Source organism: Pezoporus wallicus, unplaced genomic scaffold (assembly GCF_028554395.1).
Source record: "Pezoporus wallicus isolate ANWC-B61680 ecotype Strahan unplaced genomic scaffold, APGP_CSIRO_Pwel_v1 contig_4710, whole genome shotgun sequence".
NCBI lineage: Eukaryota > Metazoa > Chordata > Aves > Psittaciformes > Psittacidae > Pezoporus > Pezoporus wallicus.
This window is the reverse complement of record NW_026640647.1, coordinates 3,402,192-3,425,370: the sequence shown is the minus strand read 5'-3', so window position 1 is coordinate 3,425,370 and position 23,179 is coordinate 3,402,192. Positions and strand designations below refer to the sequence as shown.

Below are 23,179 nucleotides of genomic sequence, written 5' to 3'. Positions count from 1 at the left end.
AGGACCTGAGATGTTAGCTATATCACTGATATTCATAGTGAAGGAAGCAGATTTTAACATTTAATCTTTTGCACTCCTGCAGTACTTGAGTTTTGGAACTGCACATTGTTACTTGTGCCAAACCTTTGTCTTTATTTATTATAAAATAAGTATTTGTCAGTTTGCGTATTATTCATATTTGCATATTTGTCAGGTGGACATATTATCCGAGGGTTTTCCCTTGCATCAGAAGGATAGGTTTGCATAACACTTACATGCCACAAGTGTTCTCTGGCACTCTGAATGTACCTCTGCTAGGTCTTTTATTACTGTTTGCTTCAGGACCTGGAGCTCTTAAGGTAAGGTATTAAGGAAGGTGCACAGTTACAGTGATGGTCCAAATTTACTCTGCTGATCCACCGCAGTACAGGTTGGTTTTGCTAATGCAGCACTTTTGGTGCTAAATTTTCTAGAAAATGCCAGGAAGCAAAGTAATAGGTTTCAGAAAGTTATTTTCATGGAAAGCGGAGTGTCTGTGGTGCGTATCTGTTCAGAGTTGATCCTGACTTCTGGCCAGCTGCAGTGGGAACTACTTTTAACTTTTCTGTTAGGTTGGATGCAAGTATAAAGCAATTTTTTCTTTACTGACAAGAAATATTAGAAGTCTGTTTGAGAACAGGATTTTTTTTTTTTTTATAATTGAAGCTCTGTTTTTTGTTTTAAACAACATATAGCATCAATGGGATGTTCCTCTGTGGCCAAGGACAAATGGATTTAAAGTAATCATATTTGTGTTGGTGACTTTAAAAGTAGTCTGCTTTGTTTCCTAGAGCCAGTACTAGTGGCAGCCTTTGAATTTTCAGTGATTTTCTTCTGATCACAAACCAGTGACTGAGTGTTACAACACTTGGATTCAAAACTTCTGCTATGTCCAGGAGGAATATTTTTTGAAGGTAACTAATACAGTCTATGTTGAGTTAGTACTGGAGGCTTGCTGAGCCAAGCTCAGCAGTCTCTGCTTTCCCAACTGCAGTTGGCATCACTGATGCATGTTGGACTCTTGCAGGGTGTTACAAAAGGCTTCCAGTGGAGCTTTTTGAATGAATGAGTGATCTGATTCCTCAGTGTCTATAAAGCTGTGGCACTGCAGCAGCAGACCTGTGCTGTCACTGGGCACGGTTGTGATGGCAGGTGTAGCTAATTGCTGCTTCTGGTGTTTCTGATTTTCCAGTGTTCAGTTTCTGGGTTCTAGCAGCATTATTTTAAAGCATTTTGCTATTGTACCACTGCTTTGTCCAGTAACTGGTATTCTTCTGCAGTTCCAGCATCCTGCCCAAGTTTCTGATGTTGGCAGCTGTAAGATTTGTTTGTACTTTATTCTGAGGTCTGTGTATACATTACAGCATGGGGTGGGATTGTTAGCGAAGGAGGTCAACATCCTCCCTTTGACTGGGCTGCTGCTGCTGTTTAGGAAACACAGATGAAATATGCTCCCCTAGAACCTGATGGAAGGGTGGTTGCCTAAACCTGCCATTTCTTATTATTGAGCTACTGTAATTCCGCCATAGGGAGAAAACAATTTAGTGGTAATAATTAGTCATATGTCTAACGATATGGTCACACAATTGATTAGACAAATAATGAAAAATAAAAATCAAAGCATAGAAAATTGCTAGCTAACTGGCAGTGTTCACAGACTTCGTTCATATGTTTTAAAACAATGACATTGTAGTTTGGGCAGACTATGAAGTCCAGTCAGTATGCAGGGTTTTGTTTCTAGTGATTTCTCTCTAATTCTGCTTAGTAATAACCTACAGCAGAGATTTGCTGGGATAATTTGGCACGAGTAGAGGCCTGACACAGAGGCAGTGGCATTATCTAACCAGAAAGCTGCATTGCATCTTACTTTTTAGGAAGGTCACCCTGTGAAGTTAAGTTCCAAAGCAGGACAATGCAGGGTAATTTCCATTAACAGGAAAAAACCCCAAACAGTCAGTATAGGGGTTTAAAATGTTTTTTTTCTTCTCTACTTCCTTTTTTTCTTACACGCCATTGGGTTTTGATCAAGTTGTGTATCGCTGTTTTCAGTCAGGTTTTTTCTTGGATGAATCTGACTTTGCTGTTCTCTGTGGCCAGGTTCTGCCTGAGATCTGCAACACGGTACTCAGCAAGGAAGTCCTTCTTCCTCAGTTGTCACCGTGCTGTAACTGTTATCATCGCTACCCAAGGTACCACCTAACGTCAAAATCGATGCCCTTGTTAAAGTCCCTGATTTTCACAAGTATATCTAGCTTTATCTTTTCCCCTTCATTTTTGTGATGTGAGAAGCTACGAAATACTGGAATACTCTTCATAGAAGTAGAGCAATGCAACTATTATTTTGTTATGCATTTCTCAGTTATTGGTGGGTGACAGGGAAACTGGGAGAGGAGTGCCAGATTGAGCATTAAGAGGACTTTGCCCATAAATTACAAAGTAGAGAATGCTTCTGTCTTATGAAGTATGTCTAGGTAGTTTCTGATATCTTTCACCTTTGGAAATAGATGCCAGACTGTGAAGTTTGCCTTGAATGTGTGGCTGATTACCTTTCCTACTATTGTGGCCATCCCTGCAAGCCCGTTTCTAGAGGGTAGAAACAGGAGGAATTCTTGTGCTTGGTGCAACATTAATTATTAAAACTTGGTATTTGGAGTGTGCAGAGACAGGCAGATGGCTGCTCTGGGAAAAGCTGGATTTTTAAGTCTGAACTGGTGGTGGGGATCACGCAGCAATAAGCTCCCTTTGAGGCATTTGGAAGGGCTTAGGGAGGTGGTGGGAATGTTACAGAAGAACGTAGTTCTGCCGTTGTAGGGAAAGCAGATACTGAGAGACAACATTCTGGATGATGACAGAAAAAAAGGACCAACAGATGGGCCTAATGGTATGCTAGATTAAAACCCCTAAGCTTCACAATTAAAACAAGGAACAATGAACACTCCTCAAAACCCTGAGCCAAACCACAACAAAAGTCCCATAAATCCCCTTTCCCCCAGTCCTGGATCCTGGATGGTCAGGCAGGTATATTTGTTTGAAGCCCAAAATGCACCTGTGAATAGTGAGGGCACCGAAATAACCATAGATGTCAAAGTTTTTTATGTTTTCTTTAAGTGATTCTGTGTATTTCTGCAGTTGTGGGAAAAGATTGATTGTTTCTGAAACATCAGAAAAAATCTGCCTCTCTCACCATCCCTATAATGTCATAGGAAAACCAAAGATGACTCTTGAGTGTTTACTAGGATGAATCTGGGGGGCAGTGGGGAAGAGGGAAAGTGTGCTTCGTCCATAATGCTCTGAGCTTCTTTGTCCATAATATTCTAAGCTTCCAGTAAGTAAAATTCCAATCTGAATTTTAATCCGGATTAGTAGTTGTAGGTAGCCGTATGTCTATGAAAAGCTGAAATTCCAAATTATTTTCCAAAGAGTAAGCCAAAAACATTCCAGTGAAAATCACTGTCCTGTTATTGCACCTTTTTTTTACTGTACTGTATCTATATTTTTGTTTTGATAAACTGTGATTTAAAACTGCATATTTAGCCATAAAAAGTTGGAAGTTACCTCTGCTCTAAGGTGTTTTGATTTTGTCATTGCTTTTAATAAGGAATATCTCTGGTATGGATTAAATTACTTTTTGTTGTTACACATTGAGAAATAGAGAAAATTCCAAATCAAACCAAAGTAATGTCAGATTTTGGAGCAATTCAAGATGATACTAGGATGCAGTATGCTATGATATCTTTGTTCTTGTTTCTTTTCGTCACATGGCATTAGCAAGTCCTTCCTCAATACATGTGCTTGGATTTCAGTGCACCAAGGTCATATTAAAAAACATGGGTACACAAAATGTCTTAAGAAAAGAATTCCCTTACGTAAACAAGTGTAGGAAATTTTAGGCCTCCAGATGAGATTGTCTTAGCTTCTGTTTATATATTTGGTGGTATGTGTGCTAGGATTTCTTGGCCGTATTTATAAACACTGATTTCAATCTTCTTCCGTTTCCTGGTGCTGCAGCACCTACGCCCTGGGATGGATTTATATAGAATCGTGCGACGCTCCTGAATGTGCTCACCCTCAGCCAGAATTAGCCCAGTCTTTATTAAAACCTTTGGTTCATTTAAGTCTATAATGTGACTTGATGTTGGAAATCAATGTTGAAAGAGAAAATATGAATTTGTTGCATTTGGCTTAATGTTAGACTTCTTTCCTGAGTAGTGTGAGGAAGGAATGAGGAGAATATGTGTATTCTTAAAAATGAAATACTCAGAAAGTAAAGATTTAAATAGTTACTTCAAGTTTATTTAAGTCTAGTGATTGCATCTGCTGCTGTTTTTATCTGATGCAGGAGTCTTACTTCAGATGGCTTTTTTCTCAATATGCAAACTGGGGATGGGGACTGCGCTGCTGAGGACAAGTGCCTGTTGGTAGATGAGTGAGAGGATTATGAAAACCCACACAGTCTGCTGCAGGTTCCTTCAAACCTTATGGCAGAGGGTGGAGGCCTTCAGAATCCTTTATGCTTGAATCCCAGAGGCTTTTATTTTGTGGGTGCAATGATGAATTAGGGGCAATGACGACAATGTGAAAATGCACAGTGAGAGTCCATTTAGCAATGGCCCATTTCTCTGTAGGATGAAGATGAATGAAAATTGTACAGCCTGGAGAAATCCAGTAATACATCTCTATTTTTGGCTCTACTTATTAAAGACTCATGTATATTTAATAGTAAAAGAATTAATTTGTAATGGGTCTCATCTTTATATAGCCCAGTTAGTATTGTGGTCTTTTCATTAATTGTTCATTTAGCTGCTGAAGGATTTCTGCTTCATTTACTGCAGAAGCCAAGGAAATCAGCAATTGCAGTAACAATCTCACAAGTAAAAAAAAAGCAGCATGTGATCACTGAACTAAATAATTAATTGTAATGTGTACTCACAAGGCAAGGAAGCATGAGTGGTGATAGCTTTTGTACCTCTTGCTCCCGAGTGGTCTGTGTTCTAGCTCAGACAAGTTTCTCATACAGAGAATTTGGACCAGACACAGACAAACGTGTATTGGGATATGCTTGCAGGTGATGTGGGTGACCATGGGAATATCATTTCTGTCATAGTGGAGTTCCTTAGGGCTCTTAACTATTTTTCTGTTCACTTGAGTGTGATTACAGATTGTAAACTGTTAAATAGAGAAACCTTTTACTATGTTTCCCTTTTCCCTTCTAGTTTTCTCTTTGAAATTTAGTGTGTGTCTCAGTGCTTTGAGGCTGCTCCCTGCAGTAGACTGTCATCCTAGGGTTGTTCTTCTCACCTCTGACAGCTTCAACAATTGCTCTGCAGCTGTTTAACATTAAGCAGACAGGGACTTTGTATGGCATAGAGTATGTCTGTGCCCTGCCAGTGTTTTTGCTACGTCATAGTAAATGCAGGCATCATCTGTTAATAACCTTTTGATATAAATGAATTCATCTGATTCACTCAGCTGTGGAAGAGCATTTGTCCAGAAGAGAGTAACTAGATACTAATCTGATTTCTTATGAAGAAGTACTCTGTTTATTGAGTTATCAGGCTAAAATGCTTGCTTAAAATTCTAAGTAGTGTTTTGAAAAAACTAGTAAAGCAGTTGTCACGTAGGAATTCTGTTGTAATGTTCAAGCATGAAATTCTGAGCTAAAATACATTTCTGGGGACAATCTGAAGTGGAATATAAAATTGGAGTTTGCATTTCTTTAAAGCAACTAGCTAAATTGGGAAATGACTGCTTGTTGTTATTTTCTGATTTGTGCAAGACAACCAACAGAGCTGGTTTGTTTTAGAGCCAGAATGTGTTGAGTATGACAAGTGATACATACTGTAAGTGTGAAGGGCAGTATCATCAACACCTTGATATACATTCTACGCAGATTTATTGAAGGTGAAGATCAGCATCTATGTATAATACTGACAAACAGTGCAAACAGAATTCAGACAAATAGCTGCTCTTTTTTTCCTTATTCTGGGCTCTTTTGTGCAAGTTATAAGAAAGCAGCTTAAAAGAGTAAGTTTAGTATAGAAAGAAGTCTTCAGGGCTTTCTATCTCTGTAACTTCTGTAAAGATTACATTAATAGCTATTTGGTTATCTGCAATTTTTGTAAATTCCTATAGTGGACATAATCAGCGCTGCATTTTAACAGTGTGGTAGTAGAGCAATGCTGTAAGTTTTGCCAAAAAAAGTGTGCATAGGTATGGGGCTTAATTTTTACCATTTAGGTCCGAGTTCTTGTGTGGTTTGAAGTGTTATGAAGACAGGGAATTGAAGAAAAGCTGAATAATTCCTATAGAATCTAGGAATATTTTTATGCAGAATATAATAGCACTGAAATATTTTTGCTAATGGTACCTCTTCCTTAAGGACATACCTTGCACAGTCAGCAAGCAAATAGCATTACCTTTGAGCTGGCCCAACTAACAAGTCTCCTACTGCTTCTGCTTCTTTCAGGGATGTCTTTTATAATGGATTGCTTAGTATATTCTCAGGCAAAACAGCTCTATTAAACTGTAGGCAAGCCAAAATGTTCTGATTTTTCACTTCAGCCAGAGAGTCTTCTCAAAACTTTATGGAAATGCACTTTCTTTGGGGACATTATAACTGGTAAAATGTTCCTAATTGAAATACCAGAAGGGTAAAATGGGCAGGAGGATGGAAATTTGAGTGTGTACTGACAGACAGTTAAGTTCACTCCAGCAAAATTGTTTTTAAAAACAATTGTTTCCTGTTTTCCTGATCTACTGATTGTATCTATAGTTTATTTATAAGACTTAGGTGCACAAGATTTTGAGTTGCTTTTGATTTTACTTTGTTCTTTGAGGAGACCAACTGAGCCTTTTTTAGGCATCTTCCACCCCCAGTTCTCGGTCAGTTTAGCCAGGCTAGAACTTGTAAAAACGGGGAACCTACTTTTAGTCTGCTTACGTATTTTGGCTATGGAATTCTTGAATTTGAATTCAATGAATGTATGTTTTACACAAAGAAATGCCACTTTTCAAGTTGATAATATCCCTTTTGTAACAAATGAATAAATATCATGGTGAATTGATAGTTGTGCTGCTTTGAGAGGAGCAGAGCACTCCTGTGTTTCCTGGTAACACAGGAATCTCTCAGTGTGAGAGATGTATCTGTTCTGTGGTGGTTTGATACCATTTCAGTGAGTGAAATCAAATTTCCATCGTAGAAAACAGAGCTTGATAATGGGAATGATTGTATTGGATTTGGACTTGGATGAGTAGAACAATGAGGGTTCATTCATATTCATGGTATATTCCAGGGATTTCCATCAGTACAGAATGGATTTCCAGTTTAAAACTGAATAAAAATAGATTTATATAGTTGCTTATTGTGTGGTATATATAGTAGCTTTTAATAACTGCCAAATAAATACTTAAATCTAGCTCTGTTGAGTATAGCTGAAGTACAGCTGTCATTTCTGGATGTGACACTCATTGAATACTATCTGCATTGGTATGGATTGCAGAGACTTGGAATGAAACTGCAGAACTAAAGTGATAGTAAGCAGTAAATAATTGTATTACTTTTTCTGTCAAGTGTATCATTTTATAAATGGCTTTTTGAATTATGGCTTCTTTGGCCTGGCAATTTTTTGTTTTGAAAGAAATGCATATTTTCTTTTCTGTTTGGCAGGCTTTTTGGCATTGTACTCTTTCTTCTGGTTATGTGTTTATTTACTTTCCTGGACAGACAAGTGCTAAATTGTTCTTTTATGCAGAAGTTCTATATTTTGATCTTTATTGCCCCTTGTTGTGAAACAGTCTTTGGAGAAGACATTTAATTGGGGAACTCTGGAAGTCCTAAAGACAGGAGGGACTTTAAGGAGAGTTAGATGGAGTACCCATTCTTGTCATTAGTATGTTCTTGCAGGCTTTCACATATGCATATATTGCAGCTTATTCACACAATAATTAAATACACATTTTTCCATCCTGTAACAAAATCGTTTTTCACAGAGATTACATTCTGTTTTTCTGGTATAGCCATTTGAAGGGGGCTATATCTTAGATGATGACCTGATAGCAAAAGACTAAACTGAGACCAACTGCATAAGTATTTTGAGGGAAATTCTTCAGATCAACCAGTTGACAACAACTAGCAGCGGCTACATCAGTGTCATGAACACTGAAAATCAGTCCTCTGGCAGTGGGGATTCTGATGTTAGAGTTTATAAATAATAATATGGTATCATGAATTATTCAAGGCCATAGTTTCATGATATGCTGGGTTTAATGGCTACATGTCTGTACCTTCAGTCTGTGCCTCATTTGTGAACTCAACTCTTTGAGAGTGGTGCTACAGGTAAGGTTACTGAAATCTTGGTTAAAGCCACTCCAGGAAGAGGTTAAGGGGCCGTATAATACATACACAGGCCATGGCCGTGTAACACATATGGAGGATACAATAGCCTCTTGGCTATGAAATTGCACTAGAATTTCCAGTCAAGCTTGTTTCTTCATGTGAGCAGTCTAGGGATAGGAGCTATCTGGTATGTTTAACTTGTAAATTTCTGTGCAGATCTTACATTGCTGCTTCTGGTGAAAGACAGGGATGAGTTTTAAGCCATTGACAGCTTGCGTATCTGCAGGGCAATACTAAGGTACATCTGCAGGGCAGCTGGATCCCATAGCCTGGCAGCTGCGGCAGAAAGGATTGTGTGAATCCTCCATAATCTCTTCAGTGCACATTCAGACAGGTTATCCAAGACCCCTTCAGACTGCTGGTCTTCATAACAGGCTTGAGCAGTAACTTTTGCCTGATGGAAGGATGTAGGCCTTGCACAAGCAGCTAAGGTAATGAGTGTTTCAGCTACAAAAGTGTGCAGGGCTGGCTTTACAATGGAACTGCACAAAACTGCATTGAAAGGGTCTAAAATATTCACATTCGGAATTAACTGAGCTATTCTCTGACCAAATAATGTGTTGCATAGACTGATTTTTAAAAATACATATTTATGCTGAATGATACGCTTTCTCCCTTAGGGAAGATTTTCAGCTGGTATATGGTGGTTTTGTAATCTGAGCTGATGTTTAACAGCTGAGCTGTGTCACCATATTTGAATCCAAAGGAGACTAGAATATGCATGTGCACGTTCTCTCTCATTCCTTCCCCCCCCCCCCCCCCCCCCCGTATGGCAGCATCTCTGTGAAATTCCACCACAGTGATTTTTAGCTTCACCTTAAACCATCTGAATACAGTTTCCAGAAGTACATTCTGGTGATAGTTGTGTTTTCCTGGCAGTGAGTTCAGAGGATGAGTTAGCAGATCAAAGGCAGGGTATTCTCAGCACAGCTTACTTTTTTGTTGTTTTGCTAGTGGTTTAGGTATGACTCAGAAGGACAGGAAAGGAAAAGGGCATCTAGACAAAATTCTGACCTCTTTTGCTTAGTCTCAGGTTGCTTCATCTTCCTCCACAGGTCAAGAGAGGGAGTGATTTTGGTTCTCTGAATTGCTTTCTGGAGGAGCCTCTGACTCTTCACTGGGGAGGCCAACTGCCTAGCACAGTGCCTGCCTGGCGTAGGGCATGTAATGTAATCTGGCATTCACATGGAGATGGGTTGAATGGAGAAGTCAAAACACTTCTCTTAGAAGATTTACAAAATGCTGCATTTTTCAAGATGCTTTCATCAACTTCTGTGGCAATTTCCTTGATTATAAAGGAAACCTGATTAAACTATCCTGCACATATAGATTACTTTTTGAAAACTAGCAAGTTTATTAAATTCTTTCATCATCATTGCTTTGGGCTAAGCTGCTTCTAAGAGTATCCAGAAATTGTCCTATAATGAAAGTCTAGGGGGCTTTGAGGAGAAAGTAAGAAAATCAGCAGAAAAATGAAAGTGTTCCTGAATTTAACTTGTCTCTTTGCACTTCTGGATAGAAAAACTTATATTTCAAGACAGTTACATCCAATTAGCTTAAAGCTGAATTAAAGTAAAGATGAATTTTACTTCATTTTGGAAAAAATAAATTAAAGAACATTTAAGTACTTAAACTGTATCTAAGTCCTGTGTCAGTTATGATGGTAGTTTCCTATCATTTTTAGTACCTTTTCAAGAGCACCCCAAGTGAAAGGAATACCCAAACCTGGTTATTCAAGGAAAAGCAGTGAATACAAATTTACTGTCAAATGTGCAGATTGGAGGAACTGGGCATAAAAGAGAGACATGTTTCCCTTTTAATCTCTCTATCTTTAGTATCCTTGTAATTAAAAAGAAAATGGTGTCAGAGGTGTAATGATGTAATTTTTCAATTTTATGAAATTTCTCTCTTGTGCTTTTAATTCAATTGCAAATTCTCTAGGTTTAGAATGATCACTTTTTTCCTCCAGCATATCCATCACTGGGCTTGTTTGTGTGATATACTTGCAGAATCTGTTACTTAAAACATGCAGACCTTGTGAGCACTCAGGCAGTTTATGTAGCAATATTGAACAGTTATGGCTATATTTTGGATGAAGGATCTCATCAGTTCTTGCCTGATGTTGATGCTCTGAACTGTACAGCTAAGTAGTATAATGGTGGTTATAATTTTGAAGTACTGAACTTTATGGTCTAGTGGAAAAATACTTAATTTCCACTACATGATACAAGGTGATACTGAATCATCCTAAAGATGTACGATACAGCCGTGGTCATGTAAGTAGAGAGGCCTTATCACCCTCCACTTGGTAAACAGTGGAGAAAAATAGAGAACCCAAATAGGTGATTTTTCTTGGCTCTTGAATACTGTGACAGCTTTTACATTCGTTTTTACCTGAATGGCTGAATAGGAAGCCTCCAAACATTCTAGCTTAACTGGAATCTGATAAAATGTTAGTTAACAGAGAAGAATCTTAATAATCATACATTAAAGTACTTTTTGAGAGAAATTCCATTTTGTGTGTCACAGAAAACCTGATGAGTAGAAATTCTTGGAAATTTCCCAGGAGGAATAACAAGAAAAGGGCATCTGGGCAGAAAGGAGAAGCTTTTCTCTTATTTCTGTCTGTGTAGAAAAGGATGCTTCATGTCAGCTTTATTTGTTTTGCTTTTAAACAGACCAAATCTGTGTCTCCAAATAGTCATAGAATTACTAGAATATAGGCCTGGAAGGAAATTTAAAGAGCTGTGGAGCTCATCTCTTTGTCTCGGGCAAAATCGGTTACTGATGAACTTGCTGAGTAAGTAGCAGTTGAGGTGCCCCTCTGTCCTGCTGGGAGAGGTAAATACACAGCAGCTCTAAAAGGAGCTTGGCAGCTCTTTAGTGCTGAAAGGAGGATAAATACAGGCTGGTTAAGCTTATGAGTTCACCATATGGTTAACCATCACCCAGCTTCTTAGCCAGGTGTGGCAGCTGACAGTGAGTTCTGATTGATCTGCTTTTGTCAGAGTTTCTTACAGGTTTGAAGACAGCAAATAGATAGCTGCAAATGGATTGTAGTCATACCTTATCCTAGAAAATAGGCTAGGTTTCGGTTCTTCAGGGAGAAAAATGCTCATATTCCAAATTTATTAAAGAAGCATTTTGTTTTCTCAGCCATGTACAGCTCAGAGCTGATCAGTTTGAGCCCTTTATTGTAGCATTTATAGATCTTTGTACTGAACAAAGCAATTTGTATAGTTGGGAAACCAGAATGTTTTCTGTTCTTCTTATTCTTAATTCTGCCTGTATAATTATATGGATTGCTTATATCTGCATAGGAATAGCATTTGAGGGAGATACCAAGCATCATCTGAATGTGTCTAAAGGAGAGCAGCAAAGGTTGTGAACAGTCTGGAGAACAGATCCTATGAGGAGTGGCTGAGGGAACTGGGGCTGCTTAGCTTGAAGAAAAGGAGGCTCAGGGGAGACCTTATTGCTCCCTGCAACTACCTGAAAGGAGGATGGGTCGAGGTGGGTGACGTTCTATTCTCCCAAACAAGAAGCAATGGGACAAGAGAAAATGGCCTCAAGTTACCCCAGGGGAACAGGTTCAGGTTGCCTAATAGGAAAAATTTCTTCAGTAGAAGGGTTGTCAGGCACATCAACAGGCTGACCAGGGAAGTGGTGGACCCGCCACTCCTGGAGGTATTTAAAAGGCATGTGCTTAGAGACATGGTTTAGTGGTAGACTGGGCAGTCTTAGGTTTATGGTTGGACTGGATCTTAAAGGTCTTTTCCAACTTAAATGGTTCTGCGAGTGCAGAGAAAACATGGGGGCCAGTTGGTCTGGACCATCTGCCCATCTGATGTACAGTGACAGAGATGCTGAGGTGCAGAGCACTCTCCCTGCCCAGCCATGGCTGGCGGGTGCTGCACTGCCCACCTCACCTTGCTCCTCTTGTGGTGACTTGATGTTGCACTGCAGTGACATGAATCCAGCCACCCAGTGATATGTGTTAATTGTTGCTTCCCTGCACCTCTCAGGGTGCAGGTCTGGTCCAGTAGGTGACCACTCATGCTGTCGGGGCCAGACCTGTATTGTCGGTTTAAAGTAAGTCCTGTGGGAAGAGGTTGTCAGCAAGACCTGTAAGCCACATAAAAGATCACTAACATAAACAAGAAATGAATCACTGTTATGAGCAAGATAAACATGGCAGTGTGTGAACTCTGGTTTGTTTTGCCATGGTGGGGTGGGATTTTTTTGGTTATTCCTGTGCTGAAACTCCTGGACATTCATTCATGTATTCTTTTTTTAAACTACCGAATGTTTGAGTGCACATCGGAAATGGTTTAATGTTCCTTTTCAGTCTCATTCAGTGAAGAAGACTGGGCAAGGAGACTTTTCTTATCTGTGTTTTGTATATTAAATGGAACTTCTTCTGAGCTGTGGTCACTCTATGATTAGTTGTTGAGGAGTATAGTTAGACAGAAATAATCCTGAACCTGAGCCATTTAGGGATTAAGAGGAAATCAGTCCTATTTCTCTCTAAGCTTCTTGTCAGGTATTGAAGGAAACTCTGTGATACAGATAAGCAGCTTTTGTACAGGTTTCACTTTTCAACTAAATACTTTGCTAAAATTAGTATCTGCTGGTTTCTCAAATGCCTGTATTTTCCCTATGCTATTGATTCAGTTTCCATGTTTCAGCTTGCCTTCACAAAATAATATGCCTTGCCAGCTTGGTCTGATACACAGTGAAGTCGCAGCTCTCATCACATTCAGCCTGATTAGCCAAGCCTTCATGGCAGGGCAGGTGCACACAGCTAATTGTGGGTATTGTCTTTACAGTATAGTCTGGATCCAAATGCTGCCTCAGTGGTGCTTAGCAGGAATTGAAGGTGGGAGGATAATTCTGATTTTCAGGTCTGGTAGGATGTATGCATTAGTGTATTGTTAGTTATGTGATTAATGCTGGACATGAGGAATTGTTAGCCAAATGTCAGATAAAACAGTTCCTTTTGTAGGCAAGAAGGCACTGTGCAAAGTTGTCATCTCTTGCCTATAATGAAGGCAGAGGCTCTTTTTTCCCTTCCAGCACTCCTTATGGTTTGGGGTTTATGGTAATCGTGTTTTCCCTTTCTACAATTTGAATCTCATATTTCTCTCTTTACAAATCTTCTTAATTAAACTCCCAGCTTACTGTGGGATGCTATGTAGCAGAGTACTGTCTGACACTAGGGCCCCTTTATAACCTTTTACACTGAATTTAGAAAACATTCTAAAAGCTTACAAGTCCTGGATTTTTGGAGGCATTTTTTTTCTATGATAGGAGCTCATTTACATGCTAGTTTGGCTTGTTCATTGCAAATCGTTTCAATTGCTTTAAGTTACGTGATTTATTGGGATCATTGTTTAAGTAATGACTTTAAAACACTTGGATTTATGATTTGTAACTTTTTTCTCAGTCTGTTCTCATCTCTCAAACTGTCAGGTGGTCTGAGCTAGTACAAGTTAGTTCTCATGTGTCCTTAAACATGGATAAGTTTGTCCATCTGCCACATATATACTTTCAGTATGTTCCAACAAATATCAGTGCTGCCCTGGGTACAGTGTACTGCTCTGCAGCTGAAGGAAGCTTTTTATCCCACCTATTAAAACTTTGTCTTTAACTTGTAACCCTGCTGCATGATACTTATTTTGCAGTGATTTTACTGCCATAAAACCACTGGATATAGTAGCTCCAAATGACATAAACCTCTAGTTGTGGGATAGAAGAAAATCAACTTAATGGCAAGATGTCAGTCTGTGGATTAATCTCACCAGATCTCCTTGTGCAGAGGGCAGTGGTACCGAGTCCATTGCCCTTTGAGACTTCTGTTCTCAAAGTCATCCAGGATTTTCAGATCTAGTAAATAATACACTGCATAGAGAAACAAGGTACTAAATTCTCCGACTCTCATTTGAGGCCCGTTATACCAAAGTTTTGTTTTAGTTACTGGCACTGGTATCAGAGGCAGAGTGCACGGGAACATGACAGAGAAAGGAGATAGTGAACCCCGCTGACGTCCAGCACCAAAAATAACATGTTTTGTGTATGCAGCCAAAACATTGCTCGTGTCAGGAAAGACTGTGTCATGTACTTTGTGAGGTAAATATGGTAATCTCCGTGTCACTTCTGCATATGTAGAATTACTGAACTGAATTTTTCTGTCTTTTTCGGCAATATTTGATTCTGAGCCATGTACAGTGTGTGAGGGGTTGCATACAACTGGATGAGTTGAACTTGTATTTTTCCCCTTTGTTAGTTTTTAATACCTCAAAACACATCCTATTTTAAAAGCTGAAAAACGGCAGAAGAATTTGTGATGCACTGGGAGAATGCATATACTGTTATTAAAAACTAAAGATGAGTAATAGGAAATAGAAGTCAAGGAAAGAGGTAGGTTTTGAAGGTTCATGATGTGGGGAAAGAGGAATGAATAGGAAAAAAAAGCCCTCAAAATAGGAAAATTTCACACCCCCCTTTTCTTTTTCTTGTTAAAATCCCATGATTTCTGATCCACAATCGTTGGGATCTCCAAGTGCTCTACTTGTTTTTTCTTCTCAGTAATTAAATGGTTTTTGACCTCTAGAGGCAGAGGTTTCTGTTTAATAAACCAGTTGTCAGATATTTGATTGATGGTGGTAGTGTTCTGTAGATCTAATTACAATTATAATACTATGGAAGTGGCCAACCAATCCATTCTCTTCTCACAGGCTCTACCTAATTCTGCATTATAGGCTTCCTTGCTTGAAACAAGGAACATAATAGCAGGTGACACTCAGCACTGTCTGACAGTGCTGAGGTTATTTTAAGAGGACAGATAGATTCGCATATGATAGCTGAAGGCTATGAGACCAAGGAGAAAGCTCAAGAATAATACACAGGTATCTCTTTGCTTTTTTTAGTACACACATTTTTCTTATATGTGGTTATTTTTATGTATAAAAATAAGGAAATCTTTCCTGTAGTATATATACTTCAGAGAAGATACGATAATGGAATAATGTTGTCACTGCTTAAGTTGGGATCTAGGCAGAAACATTGAAGTACTACTTTCAAATTGTGTGAGGAGTGTAAAGAGCTCAGGACACAGTTTCTTCATGGTGAACTCTGAAGTTGTTGCTGGACAGGAGGTCTGCTTTGGTTTGATTTGGATTTGGAGGAAATACATGATTCCTATTCCAGGGAAATAAAGTACAGAATATCATTTTCACAGTTTTGACTGAAAAACACATTACCAGAAGATTCATTTTCTCCTGAAGACAAATGGTTTTGCTTGATGAGGACCATTTTATTTCTTCTGTAAAAGAAAGAAACAGTTGATATAAACTGTAGCTTTTGAAAAAGGCAAACTGTTTTGGTCAAAATCACGTAGTTTAGAGAAGGAAATTTTCATGCTCCTTTTGTTGCAAGAGGTTCCCTTTCACCATTCTGTGCTCCTAGGAGCTGTTCCTCTTTTAATGTTTCACTATTTTTGTATTTCATTTCTGATGATTTATCTCAAGTTGTAATGTGAGAGCTTATTTTCAAATGGCAATACTTTTAGCTATGGATAAAGAGATGCGAGTTCTGCTTCTGAAGGTATGGTGTGATGTTATTATCATGGCCATTTGGTGAAGACCACCTGCTAGTCTGCAGGGCTAGAGAAAAGCTGTTGAATTTATGAGGCCTTTGTTTTATGATTTATGGAAAAGAACAACAACATCTGATGGCATAGAGAAGCTGATATATATCCATAGTCTAAAGTACCCCAGTCAGTGGTCTCATGTGGTTTTGTATGGTATAGAGGATTTCAGAAGCTATGTTTTGTATCTTAAAAAGTAAAATCCTTACAAGGTGATTTTATAGCAGTGATACCATATTTCTACTGAAATATGTCCAGCCTTGTTAGTATCAACACTTCACTGATTCTAAACATACAGTGCATAGAGCATTTTGTTGGAAACTAACATATCTAGGTGAAATTACATTATATACTGCTGTGATATCTTTGGTGGATGCTGAATTCATTATCTCTTCAGTCCTCAAGCTACTATGAGACTTAAATTAGTGTTATTACTGTGGCTCTTCTTGCTTGATAGATGGTCTTGGATGTTTTCCTTTCTGTTGCTTTTTGGCTTATAAATGTTATTTCATGGTGTGTAGTTAACTGAAGTGATGGAGTAATGAAGTAAAAGATTATACTCAGTCCATTTTAGGAACATTTATGCACTAGCACATCTCCGTTTAATATTTGGCTGAGTAACTTGTCTGACTTTAACACTTCCTTATTTTATTTCTTCACTATAGGTCTCTGAACAACAACTTTTTCACGTAAACTGACAGAACTAGAGAAGAGATGGCCAGTTCAGCCCGAGAACATCTGCTTTTTGTGCGCCGCCGCAACCCGCAGCTACGGTATACTCTGAGCCCAGAGAACCTGCAGAGTTTGGCATCTCAGGGCCCCATGGCTGAGAACATGAACTTGCAGCGTGCCAACAGTGACACAGACTTAGTGACCTCGGATAGCAGGTCTAGTTTGACAGCCAGTATGTACGAATACACCTTGGGGCAATCTCAGAACCTCATCATTTTCTGGGATATTAAGGAAGAAGTAGACCCGACTGACTGGATAGGGCTTTATCACATAGGTAAGTCAGAAATATTTCTGTAGTTGTAATATTGTAACATTTCTCTGTGTTTCTTGATGTTTTGCCACTTCGTATTTCCTTTTCTGATTCATGTTCTGGCACACTGCATGATTAGTCTGAAGATAAAATTGAGGTAAGACCACTGAGAATTATTTGAAATTTCTCTTTGTTTTTCTTAGTGCAGTGAACTATGTAAAAACATGATTCTAATCAATGTAGATCTGTTTCTACAGTGACCTGCTGGAATATGTGTGCATACAGAGTGTGCCTCTGCTGGTGGCTGGCTCACATACTGGAAAGTTTGCAATACTGTGTGCTTCATATGACCTGACATGCTTATTGTCCAATGTTCGTGCAGGTTTTCTGACAAGTAGATTCTCAACAGTTGTGAAAAGTTTTGTGTGTCTTTGATTTTGTAGAACTAAAATGGTATAAATTCTGAATAAGTGAGAGTTTCTGTTTATGAAGAATTCTTGTAGAAGGAAATCCTCTGAAGAGACTCTTTTGTGTGCTTTTTTGTGCTGTCTGGGATATTTCATAGGACAGAGCTGGAAAGAGCTTTTAGCCTGGTGTGGAAGGGCCTGTGGGCAGTGTGTGCTTTAGCAAATAATGTGGCTCAGAAGTGGATCAGTAGGGCAAAATGGCTGGACCATCAGCAGCATATTTGAGTTGGGATTTTCCATTGTGTTACATTTAATCACGTCCTTAGATCCAAATGTTCCTACTGTGTGTGTTGTTTGGAGCCGTCCAAAGGACAGTCTTTATGTGTCCACACTAGGAACTGAAGTGCAGCTAGAGGGTAGCTTTAGTGATACATGGGGGTTAGTTGCCTTCTCAAGGAATCCAGTTCATGTGCACTAAATTACTCTCTGAATTTAACTGGTGCTCAGTAAGTGGGACTGATAGGTTGATTTGTTTCAAAATTGCACTGCTTCTCTGAACCTAATTACTCATGAAGAAAGGAACTGTCAACTCAACCTGTCAAAAGCAGGTATAGCAGAAACTGGTGGAGACAGGTCTGACTGCTGGAATTTTGTCCCTGCAGGGTCTAAACTTGGTGCAATGAAATCTGGTCTCAGTTGAATTTTGGAGAGATATTTGCTGTGCCAGCTTTTTCCAAGATGTTCCATCTCTGCATCACTTAATGTTACATGCTGTGTAGATGCAGTTTCCAATTCTCATTCTTTTTTTGTCTGATATTTTTTTCCAATGTTCCTGTAGCTCCACAAACTGGACAGTGTTGTCTTGTGCTGTTCCAGTGCTTACATGGTTATATATATTAGAGCTGCTGCATGAGCGGCAGTCTCTCCTGGAGTGAACTGTGGATATGTGCTAACATTTAAGCTGCCTAAATGGAGTGTCTCCATAATAAACAGAAATTAATCCTCCCAACAGCATTAGCAACTGAAGTGTGATCTGTGCTGTAAAATGCACAGACTGCTAAATTGAGCTTAAACACTCATTTTAAATACACTGAGAGCTTCATCTGAATAAAGTTTTGACACCCCTTCCCATTGTTTCTTTTTTTCGTGGTTCACAGCACTTCATGTTTGGTATTCAAGATGCTCAAATACAGCATCTTTCTGTAAAATTCTCATTGATTCTTATTGTAGGCTATAAGTGATTTTTATCCTACTTTCATGATTAATAATATTCCTACTTTCAGTGTGTTGAGCCACTGAAGTACAAAATCATGTTAAGTTACCACAGGATAAGAATCGGCCAAATAAGAAACAGCCAAATTTATGCCTTTTGGGGCTTAAAGCCCCCATCATGCTACTGTGTAATACCAGAGTGTTTGAGTGTGTTGAGTTTCCTATTTTCGTGTTAAATGATGGAAGGAGCTCATCCACGTTAGCTTTTGTCTCCACTGCCACTTGAAATCCATGAGTACTGGTGAGAATTTTGTTACTGATTTAAAATAGATTTGAGCAGAGTCTTTCCCTACAGATTTGTGTTTTCATCATTCTGAATGATGGAGTTGCATGGTTTTATACAGCGGAGAGGTAAGGATATACTCAGCCTGGTAGGCCTGCCTGTCTATCTTTGATTTAGGTTTATTGAGAAACTCTTTCTAGTACTCAGCGTCTTTTAAAAATAAAAAAATAAAATTAAAAAAGTCGTATGAGTACAACCTGAAAACTTCTAATTTTCCTAAATTTTATAGACATAATTAAGTTAAACCTTACAGGATTGCAGGATTTTAAGTTCTTTGTAATAATTGCCATGAAGTATGCCCAGTTCCCACTTACTCCTTTGGAAGTTGAGGACACTCACTTCTTGTTTTCTCAGGAGAAGGATGTTTGTGGATGAATATATTTAAAAACAAAAGCACCATTCTCAAACACATTATTAATATTCAACGTAGTTGCTTGAGGTTATCCTTTCTGTTCAGCTTTTAGAATGGAAATCATTTCACTTACAAATTTGCTTTGGCACTGCCTCCTGAAGGCAGCGTCAATTGTACTCAATAATGTAAGACAGTACTAGGGCTGTGCCAGCCTACTGCTGGACCTTCAGCGTCCCTCCATGTCTTCTAGTAAAGCATCAGTTTTCAAGGAGCTAGGAACAGAAAAAGGCAAATATTTTGCACTTATTTAATAAAACCCCACAGCATAACTAAAAATACATTAATGTGGCTTTTTAATGTTGGTTGTACAATTAACTGTCATCAATTGGATCAGTGTTTTGAGGGGGAGAAAAATGGTTGTTAATTTTGTAAATGGAGAGAAGGTGAAATTCTAGAAATGAGCATCATTCTGAGCTCAGGTATTAGTACAGAGAGATCTGGCAAAAGACAGAAGTGATCCAGGTGCATTTTCACTTCAAATTAATTTTGTAGAATAAATCCAATATAAAAGGAATCGAAGATGACACACTGGAAGCTGTTTTGCTTCTTCATTCATTAATTTGTTTAATTAATGTGCTCTTATTAGCTTGTATTGTTACAAAGCAGTTCTGTGCTTTTGAGTGTGGTTTTCCTGCATGGCTAGATCTGCAGTGGTTCCCCAGGAATCCCACCAAACTTACTAGATCCTGTTCTTGTTAAAAGCCTGACACACCACTGTACACATTCACCCAGACATGGGGTAGTGCAGTTGGTCACAAGACTGACAGTAATCAGAGTCACTGCCATTATTGCTGGGTGGTTAGCAGATGATTGGCTTACGCTAGGGAGCAGTAGATGGAGCTTCTTCTAGTGCAGTTCAACTTCAGTGGAGAGGTTGGCCTACTAAATGGTTATGAAAATAGTTGTTACATTTTCAAAAGCGGAAAGCCATAGGGGAGAAAGACAGAATCATCTTATTCAGAAGAACTGATTCTGTTTTTTTTTGTTGTTGGATTTCAAGTGCATGTGATTTTTTTTTTCCCCAGAATTGTGTTTTTTATTATTTAAAAAGGGAGGGAAGTGATAAATGAACAAATACTTTGTAGAAAAGACTGCATATTTTATTAGACATTAACTCACTATAATGTCATCAGGATAATCATCCACAGTAACTTTTGGTTTTTCATTTTTAAATGCAAGAAGTGAAACCTAACTGTGAAAAATGCTCTACATAGCTAAATTCATCCTCAGTTTTTCACAAATTTTGTATTTTAAAGAATGTTTTTAGTTACATGTGTAGGTTTGATAATTTTAGTACCATACTCATGTCTTCCTCTGTTCATTGCTTTGTGGAGCTAAAATGTGATCTATTTTCTTGTTGAGAGACTGCTTTGTACAGGGGGATGTATTCTTTTCCAGTGTATTCCTAAGGATTACGAGAAGGAAAATGTATGTGAGAGACACAGCATACTATGTGAAAGCAAACATGCTTTTTCCTAACTATTTCTGGTTTTGTACTGTCTGAATTTTCTAGTGTTGGTACCACTTGTTGAACAGTGTTGTCCATCAAGTTTTGTTGAAGCGTCTTTTTAGCTCCAGAGCAAAATGCGTGGAGAATGCAGATAACACATCTATAAAAACACAGAAAGATGTGCCACTGAGACTGCATGGAAGGGAGAGATGTTATTTCTGAGTTTTTGCTCTGCTCATCAGGCAGTGTTGCATGAAATGTGAAATTGTCAAGTCTGAAATACAGGTTTATTTTGATTTCAGCTTAAATCTGCCTAGAATGGGCTTCTCATTTCCTCTTTTAGGACCAATTCTTGTCACTTGAAAGTGGCAAGGCATGATGAAATTTGGAGAGGGGGCTTTATAGTAGAGGTGCCATACCTGTGCTTACCCTGAGGCGTACACATAGAGTTTTAATCTTTTTGTCCCAGTGAGAAGGAAGGAAGAGGTCCATTCTCTCCATTATTCTTTTTAACTTAAAAACCAAAACAAAACAATGAAAAAATCCTACTCCAAACAAACAAACAAAAAAAAACAACCCAAACCTTCACTGGGATTTAGATTAAAAACTTTCTTCTTCTTTTGAAGTGGTAGAAGACTGTAGAATTTAACAAACACTTGTAGCATCCTGTTAGACCCCTGAAGTTATCTTGTTCAATACTGACCCAGCTTTTGCTCTGTACATGAGTGTTTTAAAAATGGTCGTTCCAAGTAATATTGATGTTATTGGAGTTTTTCAGACATTTTATCCTCCAATTAAGAGGAATCAGCATCTTGCTATGGGAAGAATGGTTAGGCTCTGGAGTCCTGTGGTAAGGCTGAGCAAAGTGTTGGACCCAGTCTGAAGGGACTGTGAGACACACCAGTTTTCTTTCTGCATAGCAACGGGGTACCACGACCTCCTTGGGAAGTGAGAACTGTTCAGGAAGATGAGCAGGTTGACTCTTCACTGCTTGTGGGATGGTGAGGGAAGTTGAATCTTGATGAGTTTTATGGGTTGCCATAAAGTCTCATATTTAAAGAACTCAGAAAGCGCAAAATAAAGAATAAAAAGTCAGGAGAAAGAAGAAAACCCTACTTTTGGTTCAAAAAGATTAACTCCCCTGGCTGAATTCCCCATGTTGGCCTAGTTTTGTTCTAATTTACAGAGTCCTAGTTATGAGATGAATGACCTTATTCTAGAGGTACTTAGCATATTTAAAATGCTGGCTATCAAAGGTCACTGTATTTATTTCCGTTGGCTGCTTTTCACAGGCTGCTTGGCTTTTTGTTAGACCTACAGCATGCATCCACAACAGCATTACAAAAACAAAGCAAAAGCCCCTGATGCAAAGTTATATAGGGCAATTTAGATAGGATCTAGGTTTATGCTAAGCTTTCTAGGGTAATGGAGTTCAGAGGCTCTCCATTTCAGGTCAGACAAGATTACAAAGAAAAAAAGGTTTCACAGAAGCTGCTTTAAATACACTCAAAATAGTGACTAACATTAGATAGAGAGATTATAAAATGTTAAAATACTTTATTCTGAGAAGATTTCTCTGGTTTCCGTTATAGAACACATGCAAAGTAATAACTTCATTATATTCCAGAAAAGCCTGATTAATCACTCACCATTTTTTTCCCCTTCCTGTTCCAGCAATGTAAGTTCCTCTCTATACTTTCATATATGAGCAGTGCTGTTCACATCTACTGACTAGTTACTAGGCATTACAGTCTAAGTTGTGGTTACTTCTTATTTTGTCTGGAAACTGTAGGCTTGACTTTTTGTGTAGAAGAGTTGGTCTTTACCCAGCTGGCTCCATGGCTTAGGCTCTTTGGCTTAGGCTTCCAGGAGGCTGGCATTGTGCTATTTGTCATCAACCAGTGGGGATTTTGGTGGTTTTTATGATATCATCTAAATATCTTAGTCGTGTGGTGATTTTTGTTCTCTTCAGAAATAAACAAAAGGGCCAGCTATGGCTATGAAGCTCTAGAAGAGCCATACCTGTACATGTTGAAATGTCAGTGAAATTCCAATTGGAGATGTAGGCTTAAATAATATGTATAACAAAGCAAAATTCATGGTCAACAATAAGTAGGATTATAGAAGAGAACTTGAATTCCTCTTGGCTTGCATCTGGGATTGGCACTAGTTTGTGAATGTCTGATGTTGGTAGTTGCGGTAAGCAAAAATGTGGGGAAAAAGCTGCCCTGAAATATTTCATTTGCTTTATATTTAGGGAAAAGTCATCTCTTGAGTGGGATAATGAAAAGTGAAGGCAGTCTAATGCAGGA

The 23,179-nt window shown here is 38.6% G+C and overlaps 1 protein-coding gene across 2 annotated transcripts in view; it reads left to right on the top strand.

Annotated features, from left to right (window-relative positions):
• HECW2 (HECT, C2 and WW domain containing E3 ubiquitin protein ligase 2) overlaps nucleotides 1-23,179 on the top strand; it is a 175,645-nt gene that overhangs the window by 55,923 nt on the left and 96,543 nt on the right. For both annotated transcript variants that reach the window (XM_057419924.1, XM_057419923.1), the window contains exon 2: nucleotides 16,727-17,067. In XM_057419924.1, the coding sequence (XP_057275907.1) occupies nucleotides 16,776-17,067 (292 nt within the window). In that variant the 5' untranslated portion in view covers nucleotides 16,727-16,775. The remainder of the gene's footprint in view (nucleotides 1-16,726; nucleotides 17,068-23,179) is intronic.